Here is a 23,439-nt window from a genome sequence, read left to right on the forward strand (position 1 = left end):
TTTTTGGGGTCAAAAGATCAACATAGGCCAAAGATCACCAACATTGTCAAATTTCTAAAATCCTCAATTTTCATCCGATTGACTTGAAATTTGAAGAGGATTTGCATATCTGGTCACTGAATTCAACCCCAACTATTTTTGAGGTCAACATAGGCCAAAAGCTCAACATAGGCCAAATTTCTAAAATCCTCAATTTTCATCCAATTACCTTTAAATTGTAAGAGGATTTGCATACCAGATCACTAAATTCAACCACCAACTACTTTTGAGGTCATCATAGGCCAACAACTTATTTTAGGGATTGTGCAAGTATCGTGCTATGCACGGCATATTTCTTGCTTGTTTGTTTGCAGGATATCTCAAAAGGTTGTGGATGCATTTGGATGAAATTTGGGGGACAGGTTGGGTGTGTGACAAGAACGAATTAATTCAATTTTGGTAACGATCCGAATCCGGATCCGGATACTAGAATTTTAAAGTGATTCTTCACCATTGAGAGATAGGGCCAAAAACGATTTATAGCACGATATTTCAAAATGTGAATGGAAAAAGTTTTGGGAACTGAGTGGCATGCTGACGAGGAGGGGAGTGTCTTTGGAGCTGAAGGGAAAGGTGTATGCTGCATGTGTGAGAAGTGTTATGATTTATGGGAGCGAGACATGGGTAATGAACGCAAAGCAGCAACGAAGGCTGGAAAGGGTGGAAATGCGAATGGTTCGGTGGATGTGCGGAGTATCGTTGAGAGAGAGGAAGACAAATGATGAATTGCGAAAGATGATGGGAATAGAGCCTGTGATTGATGCTGTGAAGAGTAACAGTTTGAGATGGTTTGGTCATGTGTTGAGGAAGGATGAAAGTGACTGGTTGAGAAGAGTGATGGAAATGAATGTAGAAGGAAGTAGAAGACGGGGAAGACCGAGAAAGACTTGGCTAAATGTGGTGGAAGAACAAGTGCGGGCAACGGGGTTAACAAGGGGAGATGCAGAAAATAGGGTAAAAATGGAGAAGATTGTCATGGGGCCCACAAGGCTAACCCCCGCTCTAGCAGGGTAAATTGCCTTAAAATGCCTGTTGTTGTGTCTCAAAAAGTGGTGGACGCATTCGGACAAAACTTGGGGAGAAGTAGGGTGTGTGACAAGGACAAATAGATTCAATTTTGGTGAAGATCCGGATCCGGATACGAGACTTTTTAAAATCGAACTAGAACGGCACTCGGCAGTGCGCATACCTCCACCAAGCTGAACAGATCATACGTTTTATATCCCACTGATCTGCATCCCTGAAACAAAAATCTAATCGGCTTGTTAATACCTCCTACCCAACTCATCCACTAAATTTTGTCATCCACTACCCAAACTGTCCACCACATTTCGTCTGAATCCATCCATAACTCAGATATCCTGCTTGTAGACAGACAAACAAACAGATAGACAGGGATGAAAACAACACTTCCGTCCACCTTTGGTAGCACAAGTAATCAGTGAGAAAACTTCAATCACCAATAAAACACAGAAATGCGACTACTGCGGTCAGCCATTTCAGCATCTCACCTGATCAGACGACGTGCTCCTTCTCGACATATTCTGTTCCACAGCAGTTTCTAGAGGCTTCGAGTTATAGACCTGTAAACAGAATGAATAAAAAAAAAAAACAGTAAACTTAAGAAGTGCAGCAGGATTTGTGGGTACCAAGTCAAGGATACCATAACTTGGGCCATGTACTACTACAACCCTACCACTACTATAACGGCACCAATTACTCCCACTTGAATCTGGGTTTGGCCAAGGAATGCTTTTAGGCCAAATCTTTCACAAACTGCCTGGTTAGGCTGACATTCGACCGAAGGTGACAGGAATTTGGAATTTTTTCAAGGTGCTGATATAATACTTGGCCTATCCTTCTTGAAAGACACTGTGGCATCCTTAATGTTCACCAACTAGTGCTGGCAGATAGTTATTTCGGTTTAACGTCCTTCCGAACGACAGCGTACACCGACTCATCTAGTATGCCAAACAACAGGGTGACAGTCTATAGCTTGGTCGGGATTTGAACCTCAAAGCCAAGTGCACATACCTGAACTATATAGCCAGTCCTAAAGTGATACATGTGTACACATACACATATATCACTTTTGAACAAAAGAAGAGCTACAACTACAAAGTCATTTGACATAGTGCTCAAAGTAGAGGTATTAAGTTATCTATCTATAATTCCAGTAATCTCTGTGTGTATGTGTGTGTGTATGTGTGTGTGTCTGTGACCGCTGTTTCTCGACAACCACGGGTCCGATATACTTGAAACTTGCCAGGTATATTGCTGGGGACCCGAGGATGTGCCTTTTCAAGGTTTGAAATTAATCGGACAAGTGGTTCCCAAGGTATGGTCACCGTACTCGCAAGCCGTTCGCTTTGGCTTTGCGAATGGACCAAACCATTTCATGTAAATAGAGGGGGGGGTTCTACCGTACTCGCAAGCCGTTCGCTTTGGCTTTGCGAATGGACCAAACCATTTCATGTAAATAGAGGGGGGGGTTCTGTGGTCGTTACTGCCACGTGGTTTCAAAGTTTTTTTTTGTTGTTGTTGTTTGCACGCATGTTTTTTTGCACCCACGTACGGGCACGCCCTAGTATTATGAATACCAATTGTACCACTTCCATTAAACTTTTAAATTAGCCAAAAGTTTGCAATAAAATATTGCCAAGAAAGTTACACATGGGAAGCATGGATAAAAAGTCAATGGTTCAGGCCTGAGGTTTCAGCTTAAGGGTGCCTTCAATACGAGTTTGTCGAGTGTCTGCAGATACGTTGCCATGTCCGTTTGGAAAACTATCATTGGTAGCATCCCTTTTATCCCACCCTCGTAATTACAACTACAGTATTGGATATGGAAAAAAATAAAGGGTGTTCGAAAAAGACCCAGATAACTTTTGTTGTTGTAGGCCTGGGCAATAATGGAAAAACGTATATCATGATAATAAACCTCATTATCACGATTATTGCGACAATATCAATAATGTAATTAGTGCCTTGAGAACCATGTAACATATAATACAATAACAATCCACGTAAGACCAAACTGAATAGCCATTAAGTTACGTGTGTTCATACTATTTTTATTTCATAATTCTGTTGCAATTTGTTTAAAGTCAAGCCTCATTTAACCTGGACGAAATCGCTTTGCCAAGTGACTGGACGAGCAGTTTGCAAAGCGGTTGATATGGAACGTCTAGCTTGGCAAACCTGGCTTGGTTGATATGAAACCAAGCAAGCTGCTTGCTAACAGAACTGCCCAATCAAGCTGCTTGCGAACAGAACAGATCCAAGCAAGCTCATTGCTAATGGAACACACCAAGCAAGCAGCTTGCTAACGGAATACAACATGCAAGCTGCTTGCCAATTGGGACATTTGTGGAGAAAGTCATATGTGACTATCTTTAGACATTTGAAATTACACCTTTGATGTGGAACTTCGCGACTAATTAAATGCCAAGCAATCCCATGTTGTGGCAAAAATGTGATAAATAAATAAATGAAACACAAGACAACGTGTTTCTCGCTCCGTTTGGTCCAATGAGAATGGTGAGAGGAGAGAAGAAGACCCCCCACAAAAAAATCTTCAACGGGGGTGAGGGGGGGTTTGTCTGGTGACCATGGGGCCAGGCAATTGGTCCATATCTCAGCCAATCCAGCGACCTGGGAATTTTTCATTCAGGCCGGCTTGAATGACTAAGGCCCAATTAGGGGGAGTGCCGTCCTGATTAAAATTGACATCAGGTTGCAGGTCTTCAATCTATGGAAAGGCGAATCCTTCCAACATGTTCATGTAAATTGTTGAGGTCACTGTATCCCCCACAAAGAAAAACGGACCCACAAAGCGGTTATGGAGAAGGCCACACCACACATTGACCTTTGGACTGTCACGCAGGTGTTCAATGACCACATGGAGGTTTTCATAGCCTCAGATCCTCACATTGTGCCAGTTGACCTTCCCCGATAAATTAAAGCAGCTCCGTCTGTGAACATGGCCTTTTCCAGGAAATGCTTGTCATCCTCTTTTTGACTGAGCATTTACAAGGCAAATGCCTTGTGTTTGGGTCCATAATTTGGTTGGAGTTCCTGCAGAATCTGCACCTTATCGGCATAAAGATTCAGTTTTTTATGCAAAATCCTGTGTACAGTGGTGGTTGGTAGTCCCAGTTCTCTGGATGCACGTTGGATTGATTTTATGGGACTTTGTTGAAATGATTCACACACTCGTTCAACATCGGCTGCACTTGTTCTTGGTCGACCGCTGAAAGTCGACCGAGTTTCTGTGTCATAAAACAAAGGGTATCATTGCAGCATTTGTGGTACTAAATATATTAACAACCAAAGTTGTTCGGTTCTTTTTGGAACACCCTGTATTTGAGGACATGCCACAATTATGCACTTCCAAAATCAAGTTGGAGGTGCACCACCATCTAATTCCATGCCCAGATCTCCCCCCACCACCCTATATCCCTCCCCCACAATATTTTCCAACCACAGTTATGCTGCCAAACTCAACCCATTACTTGCAGGTTGCTATGTTCCCTTCCCCCTGCTCTCTGTTCTCTCTCCTGTTTCCTGCTCATTCATTCCCTTGTTTGTTGCGTCATACCCTCAATGACCTTGCTTTTCCATCAGCCTCAATGTTGTAAAGAAAAAATAAAAGGGGTAGGCTTTTAAAAATTATTTATTAATTAACAGACTCACCAGTAGGCAGTGGACTATCCAAACTAATTAAACAATCTAACAAGCAAGCAGAAATAAATAAAATTTAATGAATTTCCACACATATCTATAACCGACTATCGATACAAAACAAGTGATAAAGAGACATAGTTGCTATTTGTCATCACATCGGCAGAAAATGCTAACAAACATAAAACATCCATAAATTACTCTTCTCTATAATGGACCCATTTATAGTATAACATCGTATAGATATATATATTTTTTTAAGCCGAAATATGTTGAATGTCCTGAGTCTCACACAGCTGACTAAAGCATCAATAAAAATAACTGTACAACGACAAAGATTGGCATTTTGCATATCTTGCCACAGTCTGAGATACGGCAAAAATAAATATCCAGAACAAGCCAATTCAAAATGTTAACAGCTTTTTTTGGGGGGGGGGGGTGGGGGGGGAAATATAACAGAACCTAAACTTTGCGATATATCACGTTTCCAATGCACAGCCATAAAAATGCCACGCTGCAAAAAAAAAAAACCCCCAAAAAAATAAAATAAACAACATGACCAATGTAATCTCTCCAAGCCAGAAACCCACATTTATCACCAACAAACAAGAGCACAATGCTTGGCACCCGAGACTGATGTATCGAGCACAGAGCAACAGCTACAAAAGGACGTTATTGAACACAAAACCTGACCAGCAGGACCTGGCAGGCTGAGTACATGGCTAATGATTACATGTTGGTGAACAAGCAGTTTGCCAAGAAATAAAGGTTATCATGGCAAATGAGGATGATGATGTTGGAGGTCAGTTGTTAATAATCAACACGTTAGCTGGGTTAAGCACCGATATTACGGATGATGTTCCACAAATGTTTGTGGATAACTCCTGCACAAAACGATCAAATATGATTGGGATGTTGCACGGCGGAGTCATCCTGATGGACACCAGATGATCTATCTGGCTGAGGACATGCATTAGCTTATGTTCTAAAACTCGAAAACTAAAGTTCTGAAAGTGAAATTTCAGACCCCCAAGAGAAGTTCAATCAATTCAAGCAGGCAGGACCATCCTGGTTAGCTTCTTTGGAAGCATCAAATCATAATTAAGCTACAAGTTTTCATGAATCTACTAGTAAAAATACCTTCCCCGGTGATGGGAAAAGTTCAAGTTAATCTGTCCATTTAAATTATTTCATGGATTTAAAAACAAAAAGAAAAAACAATTCAACATTTTCAATTTGAGTTTCGTGCACAATGCGAGCTTTGTTTGTCATGCGCTCATACACTTCAATGGGAGCTCCATTTGTCACATGCAGGACATCAAGGTGGAACACAAGTTCTTGCCACGGTCGGCTCAGCATGTTTGCGTCCACCAGTGCTCATGCAGATGTGATCCGAGAATGAAGATCCTGCAGGCTTGCCACCTTGGTGTTGTGGACAACATCTTTCACAAACCCCCACAGAAAATAAAACAAGGGGGGGTTATGTATGGTAATCGTGGGGGCCAGGAGGTTGGTCCGTCTCGGCCAATCCAGCGACCTGGAATTTTTTCATTCAGAGCGGCTCAAATGACTAAGGCCCAATGAGGGGGAGCGCCGTCCTGTTGAAAAATGACATCGGGTTGCAGGTCTTCAATCTGTGGGAAGGTGAATCCTTCCAACATGTTTATGTAAATCGCTGAGGTCACTGTATCCTTCGCAAAATAAAACGGACCCACTAAGCGGTCATGGAGAGGGCCAAACCACACATTGACCTTTGGACTGTCAAATATTTGTTTGTTTTTTGGGGGGTTTTGTATACAAGTTCGAGGCTCGTGAAAGAGCTAAAATGTGGTGCCAGTGGGATCTTGAGATGTGGTGCCAGCGGGATCAGGGCCTGTATTCATAAACGTACTTAAGTCTAAGTATAACACTTAAGTACCTCCTAAATTAGGTTTTACGAACAAGTGGTATTCAATATGCAGTGGTATTCAATATGTGTGGTATTCAAAGGTATTCAATATGTGTTCAATGACCACGTGGGGGTTTTCAGAGCCCCAGATCCGCACAGTTTGCCGGTTGACCTTCCCCGATACATGAAAGCAAGCTTTTTCTGTGAACATGGCCCTTTTCAGATAACCTTCATCATCCTCTATGCGACTGAGCATTTCCAAGACAAACACCCTGTGTTTGGGTCCGTCATTTGGTTTGAGTTCTGGCAGAATCTGCACCTTATCAGCATAAAGCTACAGGTTTTAATGCAAATCCTGTATACAGTGGTGGTTGGTAGTCCCAGTTCTCTGGATGCATGTCAGATTGATTCTCTCGGACTCTGTTGAAACTATTTGCGCACTCGTTAAACATCAGCTGCACTTGTGCTTGGTTGAACGGTACTTTTCTCTGTTTCTGACAACTTACAGTCTCCTTGAACCTCTTGTACTACTCTGATACGAGTCCACGATGGCAGATTCCTTCCATACCTTCTACGGAAATTATGCTGAACTAGTGTCGGATCTCATCTCGATGAACCATTCAACGAGCCATTCCTGTGGAGTTGCCATTTTATTTTACATTAAACCACCAAACCTAAAACTAACGAAAAATGTATGAGTTTCTGTTTCATATAATCCAAAGGATATCATTGCATCATTTGTGGTTCTAAATATATTTAGAATCAAAGTTGGCCAGGTCTTTTTGGAACACTCTGGATATGTGTGTATGTGTGTGTGTGTATTTTTTATATATTTTTTTTCAAAAATTTCTTTTGTCCACAATTTCAAAATTTTCACTTTGTGTTGCCTTATAGCCTGGAATTAAATTGCATTAAATCAGAGTTTTCCCACCTTTATTTACACATTGTAACAGACAACTTCCAAGTGAAAAACAAATTCTACAAATTTTCAGAAAATTAATTAAAAACACAAAACTAGAATATATTTGTCGGCTAAGTGTCCACCACCTTATAGTAGCAATTGCAAATTATCTCAGGTGTAACCAATCACCTTCAAAATCACACACCACGTTAATTGGCTTCCACCTGTGTTATTTTTGTTTGATTTGTAGTGATTCTGATTATTTCAGAATAAAATCAGCTGTTCCTGTAGGTTTCCTTTGCTGGGTAGTGTATTTCACAGCAAGACTCAACCATGAGTACCAAGGAGTTTTCAAAAGGCCTCTGGGATAAAGTTGTAGAAAGGCACATTTCAGGGGATGGGTATAAAAATATTTCAAAGGCCTTGAATATCCCTTGGAGCACAGTCAAGACAATCATTAAGAAGTGGAAGGCGTATGGTACCACCAAGACCCTGCATGGATCAGGCCGTCCCTCCAAACTGAATAACCAAGCAAGGAGGAGACCGATCAGAGAGGGCACCAAGGGGCCAATGGCAATTTTGAAAGAGCTACAGGCCTTTAGGGCAAAGACTGGTCACTGTTTGCATGTGATAACAATATCCCAAGCACTCCACAAGTCTGGCATTTATGGAAGGGGGGAAGAAGGAAGCAAGTCCTCAAAAAAAACCCACCTTGAGTCCTGTTCCAGGTATGCAAAAAACCATTCCGGAGATTCTGAAGCCATGTGGCAAAAAGTTTTGTGGTCTGACGAAACAAAGATGCAACTTTTTGGCCTAAATGTAAAACGTTACGAGTAGTGTAATAATGTTGCTTCTGGGACACCTCCGTTTAACATGTGAAATCCCTATCTAATGTCATTTACCCCCTTGTCTTTTTCAAAAATCATAAACACCTCTATTTCTCCCACCCTCATCTTTATGAACCTTTTGTCTGTAGTACCTATCCTTAATGTTGTTCATTAGACCACTCAAACACTACAAATATTTGTTTTCTCTTATAGACCTATCATCCTTCTTCTACATATCATCTGGCAGATTAATCTTTGACCCACTCAAACATTGACCCATTCACTTCCATATTAATTCTTTCCCTCCCTCATTGCCCCTAAACACCTATATTTCTCTCACCCTGTTCTTTACGAACCTTCTAACCTTTTGACATGTTATCCTTATTCATTAGACCACTTAAACACCTGTGATCCTTCTGACCTCATGGACCTTTTAACCTTTTACTCTTAATATCATCTGGTGAATATAACCCACTCAAACAACGACCCTACAAATATTTGTTTATGCGTGGGAAATAATTTAATTCTCCTACAACTCTCTTCACCATCTAATATATTAACAAAAAATATGTTTGAGTTTGGTTCTTTATTAAGATATTTTAACTGAGCTAAGATAAAATGGTAAACCTCCCTCAATGTTCTTGTTTGAGCGCCTCCAGTGCCACATACCATTTTTAAATTAAAGTATATATTTTCCTGACAACCATCAAAGTTTTCCGTCCACTCAAAAATATTTCCATCTTTTTTACCCAATTCACCGGTATTTAAATTAATTCTCTTATTTGTTTTGTGAACTTTTTTACCAGTTGCCTTTTCAATTATACCTATTTGATATTTTTCACATTCATTATGTTTTCCATTTATATACCAAGGTTGATTACACCTCCACTCTTTAGTCTGGTTGATACTTGGTTCTATCATTTATATAATAGTAAAAAAGGCGGCGGTAGCCCGTTAAAATCCCCAACCCCCCCCCTTTTTAACTTATCACTTATATATATCTTATCACTTATATATATCTTATCACTTATGTATATCTTATCACTTATATATATATCTTATCACTTATATATATATCTTATCACTTATATACTTATATAACCATAAGGGAGACTATCAATTCCATTTTCTAAAATAAACCTCTTATCATCAAAAGCCCCCAATGCTTTCTTATTTATCTCTTCTGAATATAATTGATGTTTATAACTTCTTATTCCATTAATCTTTCGAAACTCTTCTTTCTTTGTTGTTAAACAGTTATAATAATCCTTAAAGTTTATTGTTTCTTTAATAACATTTTTCTTTACACCTTTTAACTTCTTATCAGTCTTTTCAACGTTATTCACAATGTATTTATAAGCATAAGCCTTTGACCTCAATCCCACAAATTCACTCATAACATTTCCTCCTAATTCATCCTTGAACTTTCCAATCACCTTTTTATTTTTAGAAGAGAACAACTCACTCTCTGGACTGTAATTACTCGTGTCATAGATATTAATGTCTCTTTTCATGTCTGAATAAACATCGTTGGTATTAATTTTCAAAATAAAACTATCTGTATCCATATAAAGTAGATTAACATCATTTTGATATTTCTTCCTCAAGTTATTATAAAAGTAATCATACATTAATGACTTTGATAAATCAAGAATTGTTGTTCCAATATAAATAGGTTTGTTCATTTCAATACTCTCTTTAATCAAATGGATCGCACAAAAGTTCTCAGTAAAGACCTCAGCTCGAGTAAAACTCGGTCTATTAATTAATTTTGATGCTTGTTCCCAAGATGTTGATAGTCTGATATTTTGTCTTTTCCTCACATTCTCCATAGTCTTACCAAAGACCGCATTATTCATCAATTTATAAAAGTCTTTCTCAAAATCTGTTTTTGACTCTGTTCTTCTTTGTGTATTAAAATCAATGTACCCCTTTAACCAATGACTTTGATTGAACTTTAGAACCCTATGGATCTTCTCTACTCTTAGACCTTTTGATAAATATTGTCGCAAATTTCTTTGGTGTAGAACATAATTTTTCTTGTTATATAATGTAGTAAGTAATTTTTCTGTTGATTCACCTATATCAAACGATCGTTGATAATCACTCAACCATTCTTTCTTTGGACTTGCTTTCTCACAAGCAAATGGGAGATCTTTGTGTAGGTTATGGAGTTCCTCTGGATATTTTAAATCAATTTCAAAATAATAACCAACTTTTTCTTCATCCAATTCTTTTTGTGTAGAGATACATACATCTTGTAAAACGTTTTTGTAGTCTTTTTCCTTTACCCATCTAAGTTTTCCATAAGGAAGAGCCTGAGACATTGCCCAGCCATACAGGTTGTTCGCGTCATAGTACATCAAGTAAGAACTCTCTTTCGTTGGATCATAATTTGGAAGATATTTGTTATTTGCTTTTGCGTATCTACTCGAGCAGACTTGTGAAATTCCACCTCTTTTTGCCTTTTCAATCATCAAAAGCATATCAACATCGGTTATCAAATCCAAATCTTGTTTTGTCATTTTCAACATCGCACTCCAGGCCAATCCAGGTGCTGTGTAGTAGTGAGCAGGATCCAATCCATATCCAGTGCGACAAACAGATCTAAAGGCTTCAAATACATCGGCCAATAAAAGCACATCAGTTTTGAGATACAAATCGTGATACTCGCCAAGATTCTTGATGTTATATTTTTCCCAAACATTTTGTGCGTGTACATAATCTTTATCAGATATATGACTATTATTTAATTTGTTATAGAAATTTTCTTTTGAAGGAAGTTGTGTTTCATTGAATCTCTCAAATGAGTCCATATAGTCATAGGGGTAAATTCCCTTTTGTGTTAGAAAATCTTTATCTAAAAAATACTCTGAAAGACATGGAAACTCTTTTAGATTTTGAACCAAGTTAACCAATGGACTTGCCATGAATTTAAATGTATCAAGAAATCTGATATGAGTAATAGGAGATGTGTGAATTGTTTTTGTGAATGAAATGTATTTCTGATCCGTGTTTGGAATTGCTGAGATACTTCCAGAAGTCTTTGAGAGTTCCTTGATAAATAGATGTGTATCATAATGAGCGTTGTTATGAAGAAAGACAGGAATGAAAGAGGGGAGTTGATAATTAATATTACAACTTTGATGAGCCGGACCTCTATATTTACCAGTGAGATGACAATGGTCTCTAACCTTTAGACCTTTACCAATTTTCTCCTCACAAATATGACAGACATTGTTTTTTATAAATTCCCTTTTTTCTTTACTTGTTAAGGACATTGGTTTATTGGTTTCTCTCATTATCTTGGTTAATCGAACACAGTCTTTTTCTAGTCGTTTCACAAACTCCTCTGGGGTATTTGAGCCTCTATACATCTCTAACTTGTTATATTTATCACCAACGGATGATTTGATATAATAACAAAAACCACAAGGAGTATGTTTTTGATATTTATTTGTGTATGATTCTTTTGGATCTTGAGAAGCAGTATCAATTTTTTCTAAAATACTTTCAAAATCAGCATATATAACAAATGGATGTTTGATCTTTTTATTTTCATCTTTGAATGTGATCTTTGAGCCTTCTTTAGGCATATTGATTACCGTTGATTTATGTTCGCCACAATAATTTGAATGTTTATCTAATCTTTCTTGTGAATTGAAGAAGTTAAGACAACGCAAACAAATATATATTTTATTTGTTCTCTTACAGACTTGTGGTTTTATTAATTTAGCAATATCTTTGATGTATGTATAATGTGAATTTTCGTCTGAATTAAAATATAGAAGATTAATATGAGTTTGTTTACAATTGTCAGAAAGCTTTAAAACCTGAATGTTGTTTGTTTCTGTTAGACCATAAACATTAACTGATAAATTATTCATCTTTTCAAATTTAGGAATATCATTTAAAGTCATCGGAAACTTTAGATCTTTCGTATTTAATGTATTCTCATATTTTTTATAATGAGATACTCTTTCATCATGAAAATGTGGAGGATGTAAGTGTGCTAAAATAGACCAGAGAAAACATTTATTGTCTTTATTTTTGATATTGATAACTGCTTTTCTATTTTTGATAACACTGGGTAAATCAATGTAAGAAGAAGCTTTTAGAGGATCTGATTTAAGAATATGAATGTCTATGTAAATAATTTTTCCTATATTGAATCCACTTCCTACGATTGAATTATCCACATCTTGCTCTTGTTTAATAAGTTCATCATAGACTCCTGATGTTTTAAAATCTTGATATGAAGATATAAAGTGTGGCTCAGTTCTCATGTATGGTGCATCTATAACTCCTTCATCCTTTGTCATTTCTAATTTTACTCCCATATAAAATTTAAGTGGTTTCATTTCCTTTAGTGTTTTTTCAATCAACGTTTGAACAGCAGGTTTAACTATTTCTACAGCATCAACTATAGACTCTGGTTCAGGAGGTTTGAAGTTAAAGACTCTTATTTTAATATGTCCTTTGAATGCTCCATCAGAGTTTTTAGTTGTGATAAAATTTGATAAATGTAGATTTGTTTTAAGATGTATTTTGAAGCCTTTCTTGAGGATATTTTTATTACATGTAGAACAGTGTTTTGTTTCAGGTGGAAGAGGGGAAAGTTTGTTTAAAATGTTGTATGTATGTTTTGCGGTGAGAATATGTTGTTTATAATATTTTACTTCCTTCTCGCAAGTATCACAATAAACCATATTTATAGCGTGAGAAAACGTGGTGTTTTATATATATCACTGTGCTTAAAATAAAACACTTTTGAGCTTTACAGCTCCGTTTTATATATATCGCTGTGCTTAAACTAAAACACTTTTTCACTCAGAATCATCTAAGTCATAACTATCACATGAATACTCAGAATCATACTCAGAGTCATCAATAAAGCTACTCTCATAACTATCATTTGAGCACAAACTATTAGTATCATAACTATCATCTGTGTTCAATGAAATACTATCATCACCATCGTCCAAGTTCAATGAAATACTATCATCACTATCGTCTGAGTTCAATGAAATAGTAAAATCTTCACTGCTGTATTGACTCATATTTAATTAGCAAGAAAAATATTCCCATCAATATCTATATACTTTCTTTCATTAACAGATTCAATCTCTACAATTTTTATATCAAAAGTTATCTTTAAATAATCTCTAACTATCATAGAACGAAATGACATTTCACCAGAAATATTAACATCATTCATTTTACTTAGATCTACACCCTTTGGATTATTAAAGAAAATACAAATGTCTCCTCTAGAATTATTAATGGTCTTATCATTCTTTTTCAAAGTATCGTGGTCAATCACTTTTTCAAGCTTTGAATAAATTGCCAGGAGTAGAGGAGAAACTTTTGTTAGATTTACTTTAATGGATGTCTTTCCAGGTATAGTTAGAGCTCTTCCTTTAAATGAAATAGAGGGGCTCATGTTATTTTCCATAACTGGTTTTACCCAAAAATTTCCATATTTATCTTTGTTCAATTTAACATCTTTGACATATTTTTCTATATCTTCCACCGAAGTAGAGATTGATTGAAATTTGTCTTTTGTGCTTTGAAACATTGTATTTATTAATGAATAAACTTGCGTTTAGTTTAAGTAAAAATTTACCACATAAATATGATAAGTTCTGAAGGATATTTAGAATTTCCAGACTCTCCATATGATAAATTAGAGAATTGTCCGGCTTGTGATAGAGTGGGGCTTAATGATGAGGATTCATATAAACAATGTATTTTCTGTGATTTAATTTTAATTAATGATAATAAGAAATATAAAAAAATATATAACTCTTTTAAATTAGAACCAAAAATGAATTACTTTACAAGATTAATAAGAGAGATGAATGTTAAGTATTGTGATGATAATACACCATTTCTTTCAAGGGAAGAGACTAATTGTATTGAGGAAATGTATAAGGGTTTAATGATATTTATTATTCAAAATAATTTTAATGGAAATGTTAATACAAGATACTATATAAATAAAATAATGGATTATTTTGAAATTAAACCCGAACTCAGGATAAAATATAGAGTTTCTCAAATAGCTCAAAAAAAGTTGGATAACTTGTTTTCCAAATATATAAATGAATGATTTTTTACCCGTTTGGGAAAATAAGATAAAATTTAATAACCATAAAAACATTCCAAATTCATTGAGATGTCTAATAGTTGGTTCAAGCGGATGTGGAAAAACCTGTTTACTTTTAAAGATGCTCCTTGGTTCTAATTTTTTAGATTATGATAATTTAATAATTTTTACAAAGTCAAGTTTTCAACCCGAGTATCAACTACTCTCACAGGGTTTTAATGCGGGTCTTAAAAAGGAAGACATTATCGGTTTATTTAAACTTCAAAACAAACTAAATGATTATAATATTGATGATATAATACAATTATTTTGTGATACACAGAAATCAAAATCGAAACCCATAACTTGTATTCTCAGTGATAATACGGATGATATACCTTCACCTCAAGATTTAGATAAATCAAAAAAGAACCTTGTCATCTTTGATGATTGTGTTAATGAGAGAAACCAAACAGTAATGGATAGCTACTATACAAGAGGGAGACATTCTTCTTGTAATTGTATATATCTTAGTCAATCATATTTTCAACTCCCTCGACGCTCAATAAGAAACAATGCCAATACTTTTATTTTATTTAAGTTAAATTCAATAGATGTAAATAATTTTTGGAGAGATAATTGCTCTACGTTATGTAGTAAAAAAGAATTTGAAAATTATATGAAACACACGATTGGAAAATATAAATATATTGTTGTGAAACAAGATGAGATACTAAATGATATTTTTCAATAAATAAATACAGAAAATGAATACTGAAGAAAGAGAAAGAAAGTTTAAGGAACATCAACAATTAGTTTCAAAAGTTGTTAAACAACAGGAAGAGATAAAGAAGAAATGGAGACAGAAACTAACTGGTGAAGAAGCCTTTGAAAGAAAACAAGAGAAATTCTTTAAACCACTTTTGAAAACTCAACACCCTACAGTTCCCACGGTAGAATTTACTCCGAAAAAACTTCAAATGCTCAAAGATTTTAGTCAGATAACAAAACAAGAACTTGGTGAATTAGAATATGATGACGAGGGATTATTTCGGAAACTTGAGCAGGTAAATCAACCCCCTAATTATGTTGTGGAAGCTCTTCAAAACAATGAATATTCTGCGGGTTCAAAAACCAGAGCAGGTCTCATTCCAACAGAAGAACCAGCAGTGTTTCATCTTGTGGAAGAAAAGGTATTGATATTTAATGATGAATTGATGTTCTTGAGTTCTACTCAACCAAATGTTAAATTAACTCCAAGATTAATGTTTCTTCTAACAAACCCCGGATTCAGCGGTTCAAAATATTTTGAGGAACCACTTGATATGGAAAGAGAGGAAGATAGGGTATATATTGAGTTGTTAAATACACTTGATTATGGAGTTTCTGTTGCTGGTAAAAGTAAGAAGAATGAGAAGGAGAAACATATTATTGATGCTTTAAGTAAGCTTGGTTCGGGTGTTAGTTTTCTTCCAAATGACCCATCACAATTAGTTAATAGGCTATTATTGTTATTAGGTAGTAAGAAGGCTGGAAACAACAATTGTTTTAATGAATCCTCAGCCATTTTAGATCAGTTGATGAACATGAAAATAATTAATAAATGTCAATACAAAGATATTTTATTAGATATTAAATAAGATGAGAAGCACAATTCTTAGTTTTAATTTCACAACGAGCGATTACACAGCTTCATTCCCTTACCCACTACAACTTGACCCCCTTACCTCATATGAGGCATCTTTGTTGTCAATGGAAACTTACAATACCCTTTTTAATATCACAGAGAAAAACAACAAGTTTAGTTATAATCCAGGCACTGCCTACAAAACTATAACTGTTTCACCTGGAGCTTACGAGATTTCTCAAATATCTTCAGAAGTCTCTCGCCTTATGAAAGAAAAAGGTGATGAACCAAAAAATATTGTAATAGATATTCAAACACACACTTCAAAATCAACTATTAAACTGAAAAATAATTATAAAGTTGATTTCACGATTGAAAATTCGTTCAGAGAGCTATTGGGTTTCTCTTCAAAAAAGATTGAAAATAACGGGACGTTTTACAGTGATAATGTTATCCAAATATCCTCCGGTATAAATTCAGTATTAATTCATTGTGATTTGATTGATGGTGCTTATAACGATGGAATAAGAACAAATACAATATTTTCATTCAGTGCATACTCAACCCCGATTGGTTATAAATTTAATATGGAACCAAAAAATCTTGTCTATTTACCTGTGTCAGGAAAAACCATATACAGAGTAAATTTTAGGATAACCGACCAAGATAATCGTATGATATCCTTTAATGATGAAATTATATCCATCAGAATTCACCTACGTGAAGTTTTTCAATAAATAAATAATGGTTATTGTAAGAAAACACGAGTTGGGAAAATATAAAATAATTACAGGGGAGGGCATGTTCCTTTCACCAGACTATACAAGGTATGTGGGTAAAGGATACTATAAACCTAAGAGACAACGGGGTGTGGGTCATCAATTTCGAAATAAAGGAGATGGGATAATTGATACTCTAATGGGTATTGGTTCAACCATTCTTAAACATAAAGACCTAATTGGTTCAACTGCTTCTCTCATGGGAAATGTAGCAGGTGTTGTAAAGAGTATAAAAGATGCTCAAAAGGAGTCCCATAAATTACAAGCAATCAAAGAAATTAAAAAAGGTAAAACTCAACTATCTTCACAAGAACGACAAAAAATCATTAAAATACTTGGGTCAGGGTTTCAACAATTTTAATACTATATAAATACAAGTATGGAAGCGATTGATAGTATCTATGATTTGGATGATACGATTATCATTTCAAACTCTACTAAAAAGGAAGACTATTTTAAGGTAAATGCTATTACAGGAACCGACTGGAATTCAAACGGAACAAAAAGTTTTGAAATAAATAATCAACAAACTTACTTGAATATAGCTGATAGTTTCTTGCTGTGTAAATTTAAATTCACTAAGGCTGCGAATAATACTAATGCTACACTCGTAAATGATTTCTTCTGGAAAATGTTTGACAGTGTTCGCCTGTATATTGGAACACAAGAGGTTGAAGCGGTTGATTATGTCTCTGCTACATCTGAAATGATGAAATTTACACTATATTCGTTTGGTGATAGAATGGGTAAGGGAGCTGTTGAAGGCTTTATTCCTGATATGTCAACGGGAACAAACACAGACCCTGGTTATAGTCAAAGGAAGTCAATGTATAATGATGACGCAAAAGCTGAGAATAGTTTTACCGTAGCAGTACCTCTTAAAGGTATATTTGGATTTTGTGATTATGATAAAGTTTTGTATGGTCTTAAAATTAGATTTCAACTACAAAGGAATGATAATGTAAATAGATTGCTTTTTGGGGCTGAAAATGCTTTTGGCGACAATAATAAATTTGTTATTAATGATTTGTGTTGGTATATCAATGAATATACTCCTAATCTTAAAACGGAGGAGATGTTAAATAGAAGACTTAACTCAAAGAAACCGCTAAATGTATCATACCTTAAAAGAAGATGTCAACACGTTAAACTGGAACACACTACCTACACTTGGAATTTGGGTGTTCTTGAAGGAAAGCCACGATACCTATGGCTCATTTTTAAAAAACCAGATGGAGAGGAGGGTACTAATAAGAATAATGCGCTGAGTGATAATGCTAAGGTGAAACAACTTCGGGTTTCTCTTGATGGCACATTTTATCCGCGAGATAGATTGGAAATTGATTGGGAAAAAAATGATTATGCGGAAGCCTACAAGTCCTACCAAAAAGTGTGTGAAAGTAATGGTAATAATGATCCTATTTTGGATATGGTTGCATTTAAAGGTTTATATACAATCTACGCAATTGACCTGAGTTCTCAAAAGGAAACTATAAAGTCTAATCGAGTGGATACTTCTCTATACATTGAAAGAGGGGAGAATGAAGAAGTTGATGCTTATTGTTTGCTTTTGGAGGAAACAGAATTACAGATTAATACAGATAATGGTGTTATGATTAATATCACATAGGTTTTTTCTCATAAATAAATGGTAGGGGTATATGTTAATCAAATCAATCTTAATAAATTAACATCTTGTATTCAAAATCAAAAGCCTTGTATTATTAATGTTAATACAATTCAAAGAAAAGGAGCTGTAAGAATTGATGTTTTACTCACACACACACAAGTAAAAACACTAAATGATGTTGGATCACTTAAAATTAAAATGACGAAACCTATGTTAAAGAAATATTCAATAGACGAGTCAAGAGGAGGATTTCTCCCGTTTCTAATTCCTTTATTTGCTGGTTTAAGTGCGGCGGGAGCATTGACTGGTGGTATTTCAGCAGCGGTAAAAACTGCTAACGAAAGGAAGGCACAACTAAAAGCTCAAAAAGAATTGGAAAGACATAACAAGGAGTTGGAGAAACAAATTAGTGGAAGTGGTGTAATTGTAGATTTTGCTCAAAAACTTGAAAGTCTACCTGATAAAGCTAGATTGTTGGTTGGTGATATGCTTTCCTCTATCGCTCAAGCGGGTGTTAAACTAACTAAACGGGGTAATGGATTGTATCTTTCTCATAAATAAATGGATAAATGGTTTAAACAATTTGGAAAGAATACAACATCAAATATAGAACTAGCCAAGTATTGTAAAACACTAAAAATTGATAATGTGGTAATCTGTATGAGAGATGAATTAATACATATAAATAAGAATACAAAGAATATTATTATGAATTTAGACACACAGAATGGTTCTCATTGGGTTTGTATTCATAATAGTCAGGATAAATATTATTTTGATAGTTATGGTATGCCACCACCTGTTGAAGTAATACAATTCTTACAGAATGGTGTTTATCAAACATTTCAAGTTCAAGAAATTAATTCTAAATGTTGTGGTCAATTATGTTTATATGTATTATTTCAACTCAACAATAATGAAAATTTTTATGATATCATTTTTAATCTAATATAAATGACTTATGTTGGAAAAGATGGTTCTATCTTTGGAAAATCCTCTCAGGATATTGATTTATCAAATTATTATACAAAGGCACAGGCTGAACGACAAAAATATAGTGTAAGTAAAAATATTAATATGAAGAATACTTATAAATTAATCAATTATCCAAACCCTACAGATGCGAATGACTTAATTAGATTAAGTGATTTATCACAATATATATTTTTAAAGAAAACAGCACGTTTTGTGAAAGAAGTAAAATTTACAACCACAACACCTGGTTATACTGACCATACACCTTTCCTCATTGAATTTAACTACCTGCTTACAATTGAATTTTATAAAGAAGGACATTTAGTTAATATGCGAATTAATAAATGGGGGTATGATATGCCTGATTTAGGGTATAATTGGTCTTTTTCAATAAACATAGAAGACCTACATGATTTAAATCAGTCTCGTAAAGAAGAATATTATCCACTTGGTGAGGATAAGGATTTATGTGGAAGTACAATTAGTAAACAACAAATACGTGATTTTAAGAAAAGAAAAATATATGATAGTATAGCGATGGTTCGCATGACAAAGAAGGAAGGTAATGAGATAAGGATAGAAAGCCGAGGAATACAAACCGATTTGGTAGTGGGAAGATGGGGTGGTATTACCTGTCATAATATTAATCTCACATATATTTCTGATACATAAATGGCAGGAAGAAGACTACAAGAGAATTATAATTTTTGTATTCAAGGATACCTACAAGAAAAGGGTGCTCGGTATTACATACCTTATGATTTGGAGCATATACATGGGAATTTTGTCATTAAAAACTGGCCTTATACTGATATTGTTAAACCCACAAATAGAGACTTGTTTAAAATATTAAATAAAAATGAACTTCTCAAAGTTATGAAATATAAAACTCTTTTAGAAATCGTCAACAAATCTTATTGGTATCCTATTATGAGAAAAATAATTATAGATACAAGAATATCTCAAAATCCAGATGAGTATATGTATAATATTCTTTGGGGTTCAAACTCAAGGGTAGCAAGGGATGAGGAAGGAGTTGAAGAAGAGAAGGAGGAAAGAGAGAAAAAGGAGAAGGAGGAAAGGGAGAGGGAGGAGAAGGAGGAGAAGGAGGAGAGGGAGAAAAAGGAGGAGAAGGAGGAGAGGGAGAAAAATGAGAAGGAGGAAAGGGAGAAAAGGGAGAAGGAGGAAAGGGAGAAAAGGGAGAAAAAGGAGAAGGAGGAGAGGGAGAAAATGGAGGAGGAGGAGAGGGAGCAAAGAGAGAGGGAGGAAAAATATAAAAAGATGGAAATCATTGAGATTCATAAAAGATTGAGTGTATTAAAGCAAATAAATCAATCTCAACGCACCGAAGAGGAAATTAAAGAATTAACAACTCTTATGAAGATAATGGTTTCAAAAATAAGAACGTCAATGTCTTCAATTTCAGGGAGGAGATTTAAACGAGAAAGTGGTGAAGAAGAAGAAGAAGAAGAAGGAAAAGATTATGTGATTGATGATGTTGGTGTCATTGACTTTAGTTAGTTTTTATTTGTAAATAAATGGAGGAGAGAGTGAAGGCATTCCTTAGGATTCTTTATGTTTTAAAAATAAAGATTGAAATGTATATGTTGAAAACCAAAAAGGTTTTGATACTCTGTCAGAATTTTTCTGATAAATAAATATGAGTTATTGTCTCAAATGTAAAAAGAAAACTAAATCTAAAAATATCTCTTATGTTAAAGCTAAAAATAATAGAGTTTATCAAAAAGGAATATGTCAAGTATGTGGCTCTAAAAAGTGCCAATTCATCTCTCCTAAAAGAGGAGGAGACATACAAAAGTTTCTGTCAGGAAGTAAATTTACAACAACTGGAATTCCAGGGGAATTACACCTTCCAGGGTATTCTTTCTGTGGTCCAGGAACAAACTTGGATAAAAGATTAGATGAGGCTGACAATCCTAAACCTTGGTCTAAACCTACAAATAGGGTTGACGAAGTGTGTATGAAGCATGATATTGCTTATGGGAAAACCACTACGTTGACTGAAAAACATAAAGCCGACAGCGAAATGTTGTATAATTTGTCTTTGATACAAAATCCAACGTTGAGAGAGAAAGTTGATAGGTTTATTGTGAGAAATTTGATAAATGCTAAATTGAAACTTGGTCTTGGTTATTCCTCAAAAAACTATTAGGCTCTAATGATGTCATCAAGACTGAGGAGCTTTTGGCTGAAGAATTACACAAACCTATAATCACAAAGTTTAAAAGAAGGAAGGTTTATTCTAAATACACTGACCACATATGGTCCGCTGATTTAATTGAATTGAATAATGACAGGGGATACAGGTATGCTTTAACCGTTATTGATTTGAGGAGTAGATTTGCCTGGGTTGTCCCTTTAAAAAATAAAAGGGGTGATACTTTAATGTTAGCCTTTAAGCTAATATTTGATCGGGATAAAAGGAAACCAAAGAAGTTATGGACTGATGAGGGAACAGAGTTCTATAACAAAATATTCATGAAATTTCTTAAGGGGAAGGGTATTAAATTATACAGCACCTTTAATGAAGGAAAGGCAGTTGTTATTGAGCGTTTTAATCGTACTTTAAAAGAGAAATTATATAAAAAATTCACACAACTCGGTTCTCAAAAATGGGTGTATTTAATTCAGGATATTGTAGATAATTACAATAATACAGTTCATTCATCAACACAATCAAAACCATCAGAAACATTTACAAAATTAGAATATGAAAAGGAGATTAATTTGAGAAAGCCCAAGTTTAAAGTTGGTGATATTGTAAGAATATACAAATGGAAAAGTCATTTTGAGAAAGGTTATACACAAAAATGGACTCGTGAATTATTTAAAATCATTGATGTAATGGATACAGTCCCTTGGACCTACAAATTATATGATTTAAATGGAGAAGAAATCTTGGGTTCATTTTACTCACAAGAATTACAAAAAACACAAGTAAGCAGATAATACCCTTGAAAATAATAAATAAATAAATAAAATGTAATGGGGATACGTTTTTAAATCTGTGAACCCCAAACACAGAATCCCACAACTTTTTAGTTGGGGCTTAACTTTTGTGTGTGTATAATGGGGATACGTTTTTAAATCTGTGAACCCCAAACACAGAATCCCACAACTTTTTAGTTGGGGCTTAACTTTTGTGTGTGTATAATGGGGATACGTTTTTAAATCTGTGAACCCCAAACACAGAATCCCACAACTTTTTAGTTGGGGCTTAACTTTTGTGTGTGTATAATGGGGATACGTTTTTAAATCTGTGAACCCCAAACACAGAATCCCACAACTTTTTAGTTGGGGCTTAACTTTTGTGTGTGTGTGTATGTGCGAGTGAGTCATAATAATATACAAACCCTAACCCAACCCAAGCCCTAACCCAACCCCATCCCTAACCCAACCCCATCCCTAACCCAACCCATCCCTAACCCAACCCCATCCCTAACCCAACCCCATCCCTAACCCAACCCCATCCCTAACCCAACCCCATCCCTAACCCAACCCCATCCCTAACCCAACCCCAACCCTAACCCAACCCCATCCCTAACCCAACCCCATCCCTAACCCAACCCATCCCTAACCCTCACATTCAAAATCCCAACCCTAACCCAATCCCATCCCTAACCCAACCCCAACCCTAACCCTCACATTCAAAATCCCAACCCTAACCCAACCCATCCCTAACCCAACCCCATCCCTAACCCAACCCCATCCCTAACCCAACCCCAACCCTAACCCTCACATTCAAAATCCCAACCCTAACCCAACCCCATCCCTAACCCTCACATTCAAAATCCCACCCAAACCCTAACATAATCTTTCTTTTCTTCTTTTTTAAATACGTATTTCTTTTTTTTTTTTTCCTCTTCCTCCAATTCTGTCTTTCAAGGCTTTTAAGTTTGAAGAAGTAGAAATGGGAAGAAAGAATTTTCCAGCATTTTCTTCCTCGAACTTTCTTGATATTGCTTAAATCAAGCGTCATTA

The 23,439-nt window shown here is 35.4% G+C and overlaps 1 protein-coding gene across 9 annotated transcripts in view; it reads right to left on the reverse strand.

The window, feature by feature from the left end:
* Positions 1-23,439, reverse strand: part of LOC137439021 (phospholipid-transporting ATPase IF) — a 214,811-nt gene that overhangs the window by 121,292 nt on the left and 70,080 nt on the right. For all 9 annotated transcript variants that reach the window (XR_010986841.2, XM_078767625.1, XM_078767622.1 and 6 more), the window contains one exon: positions 1,551-1,622. Coding sequence is in view for 8 of the 9 variants with exons in the window: in XM_068134597.2 (XP_067990698.2) it covers positions 1,551-1,622 (72 nt within the window). In the remaining variant the exon portion in view is untranslated. The remainder of the gene's footprint in view (positions 1-1,550; positions 1,623-23,439) is intronic.

The sequence above is a fragment of the Myxine glutinosa genome, chromosome 13 (assembly GCF_964187855.1).
Source record: "Myxine glutinosa chromosome 13, kmMyxGlut1.1, whole genome shotgun sequence".
NCBI classification, from domain to species: domain Eukaryota; kingdom Metazoa; phylum Chordata; class Myxini; order Myxiniformes; family Myxinidae; genus Myxine; species Myxine glutinosa.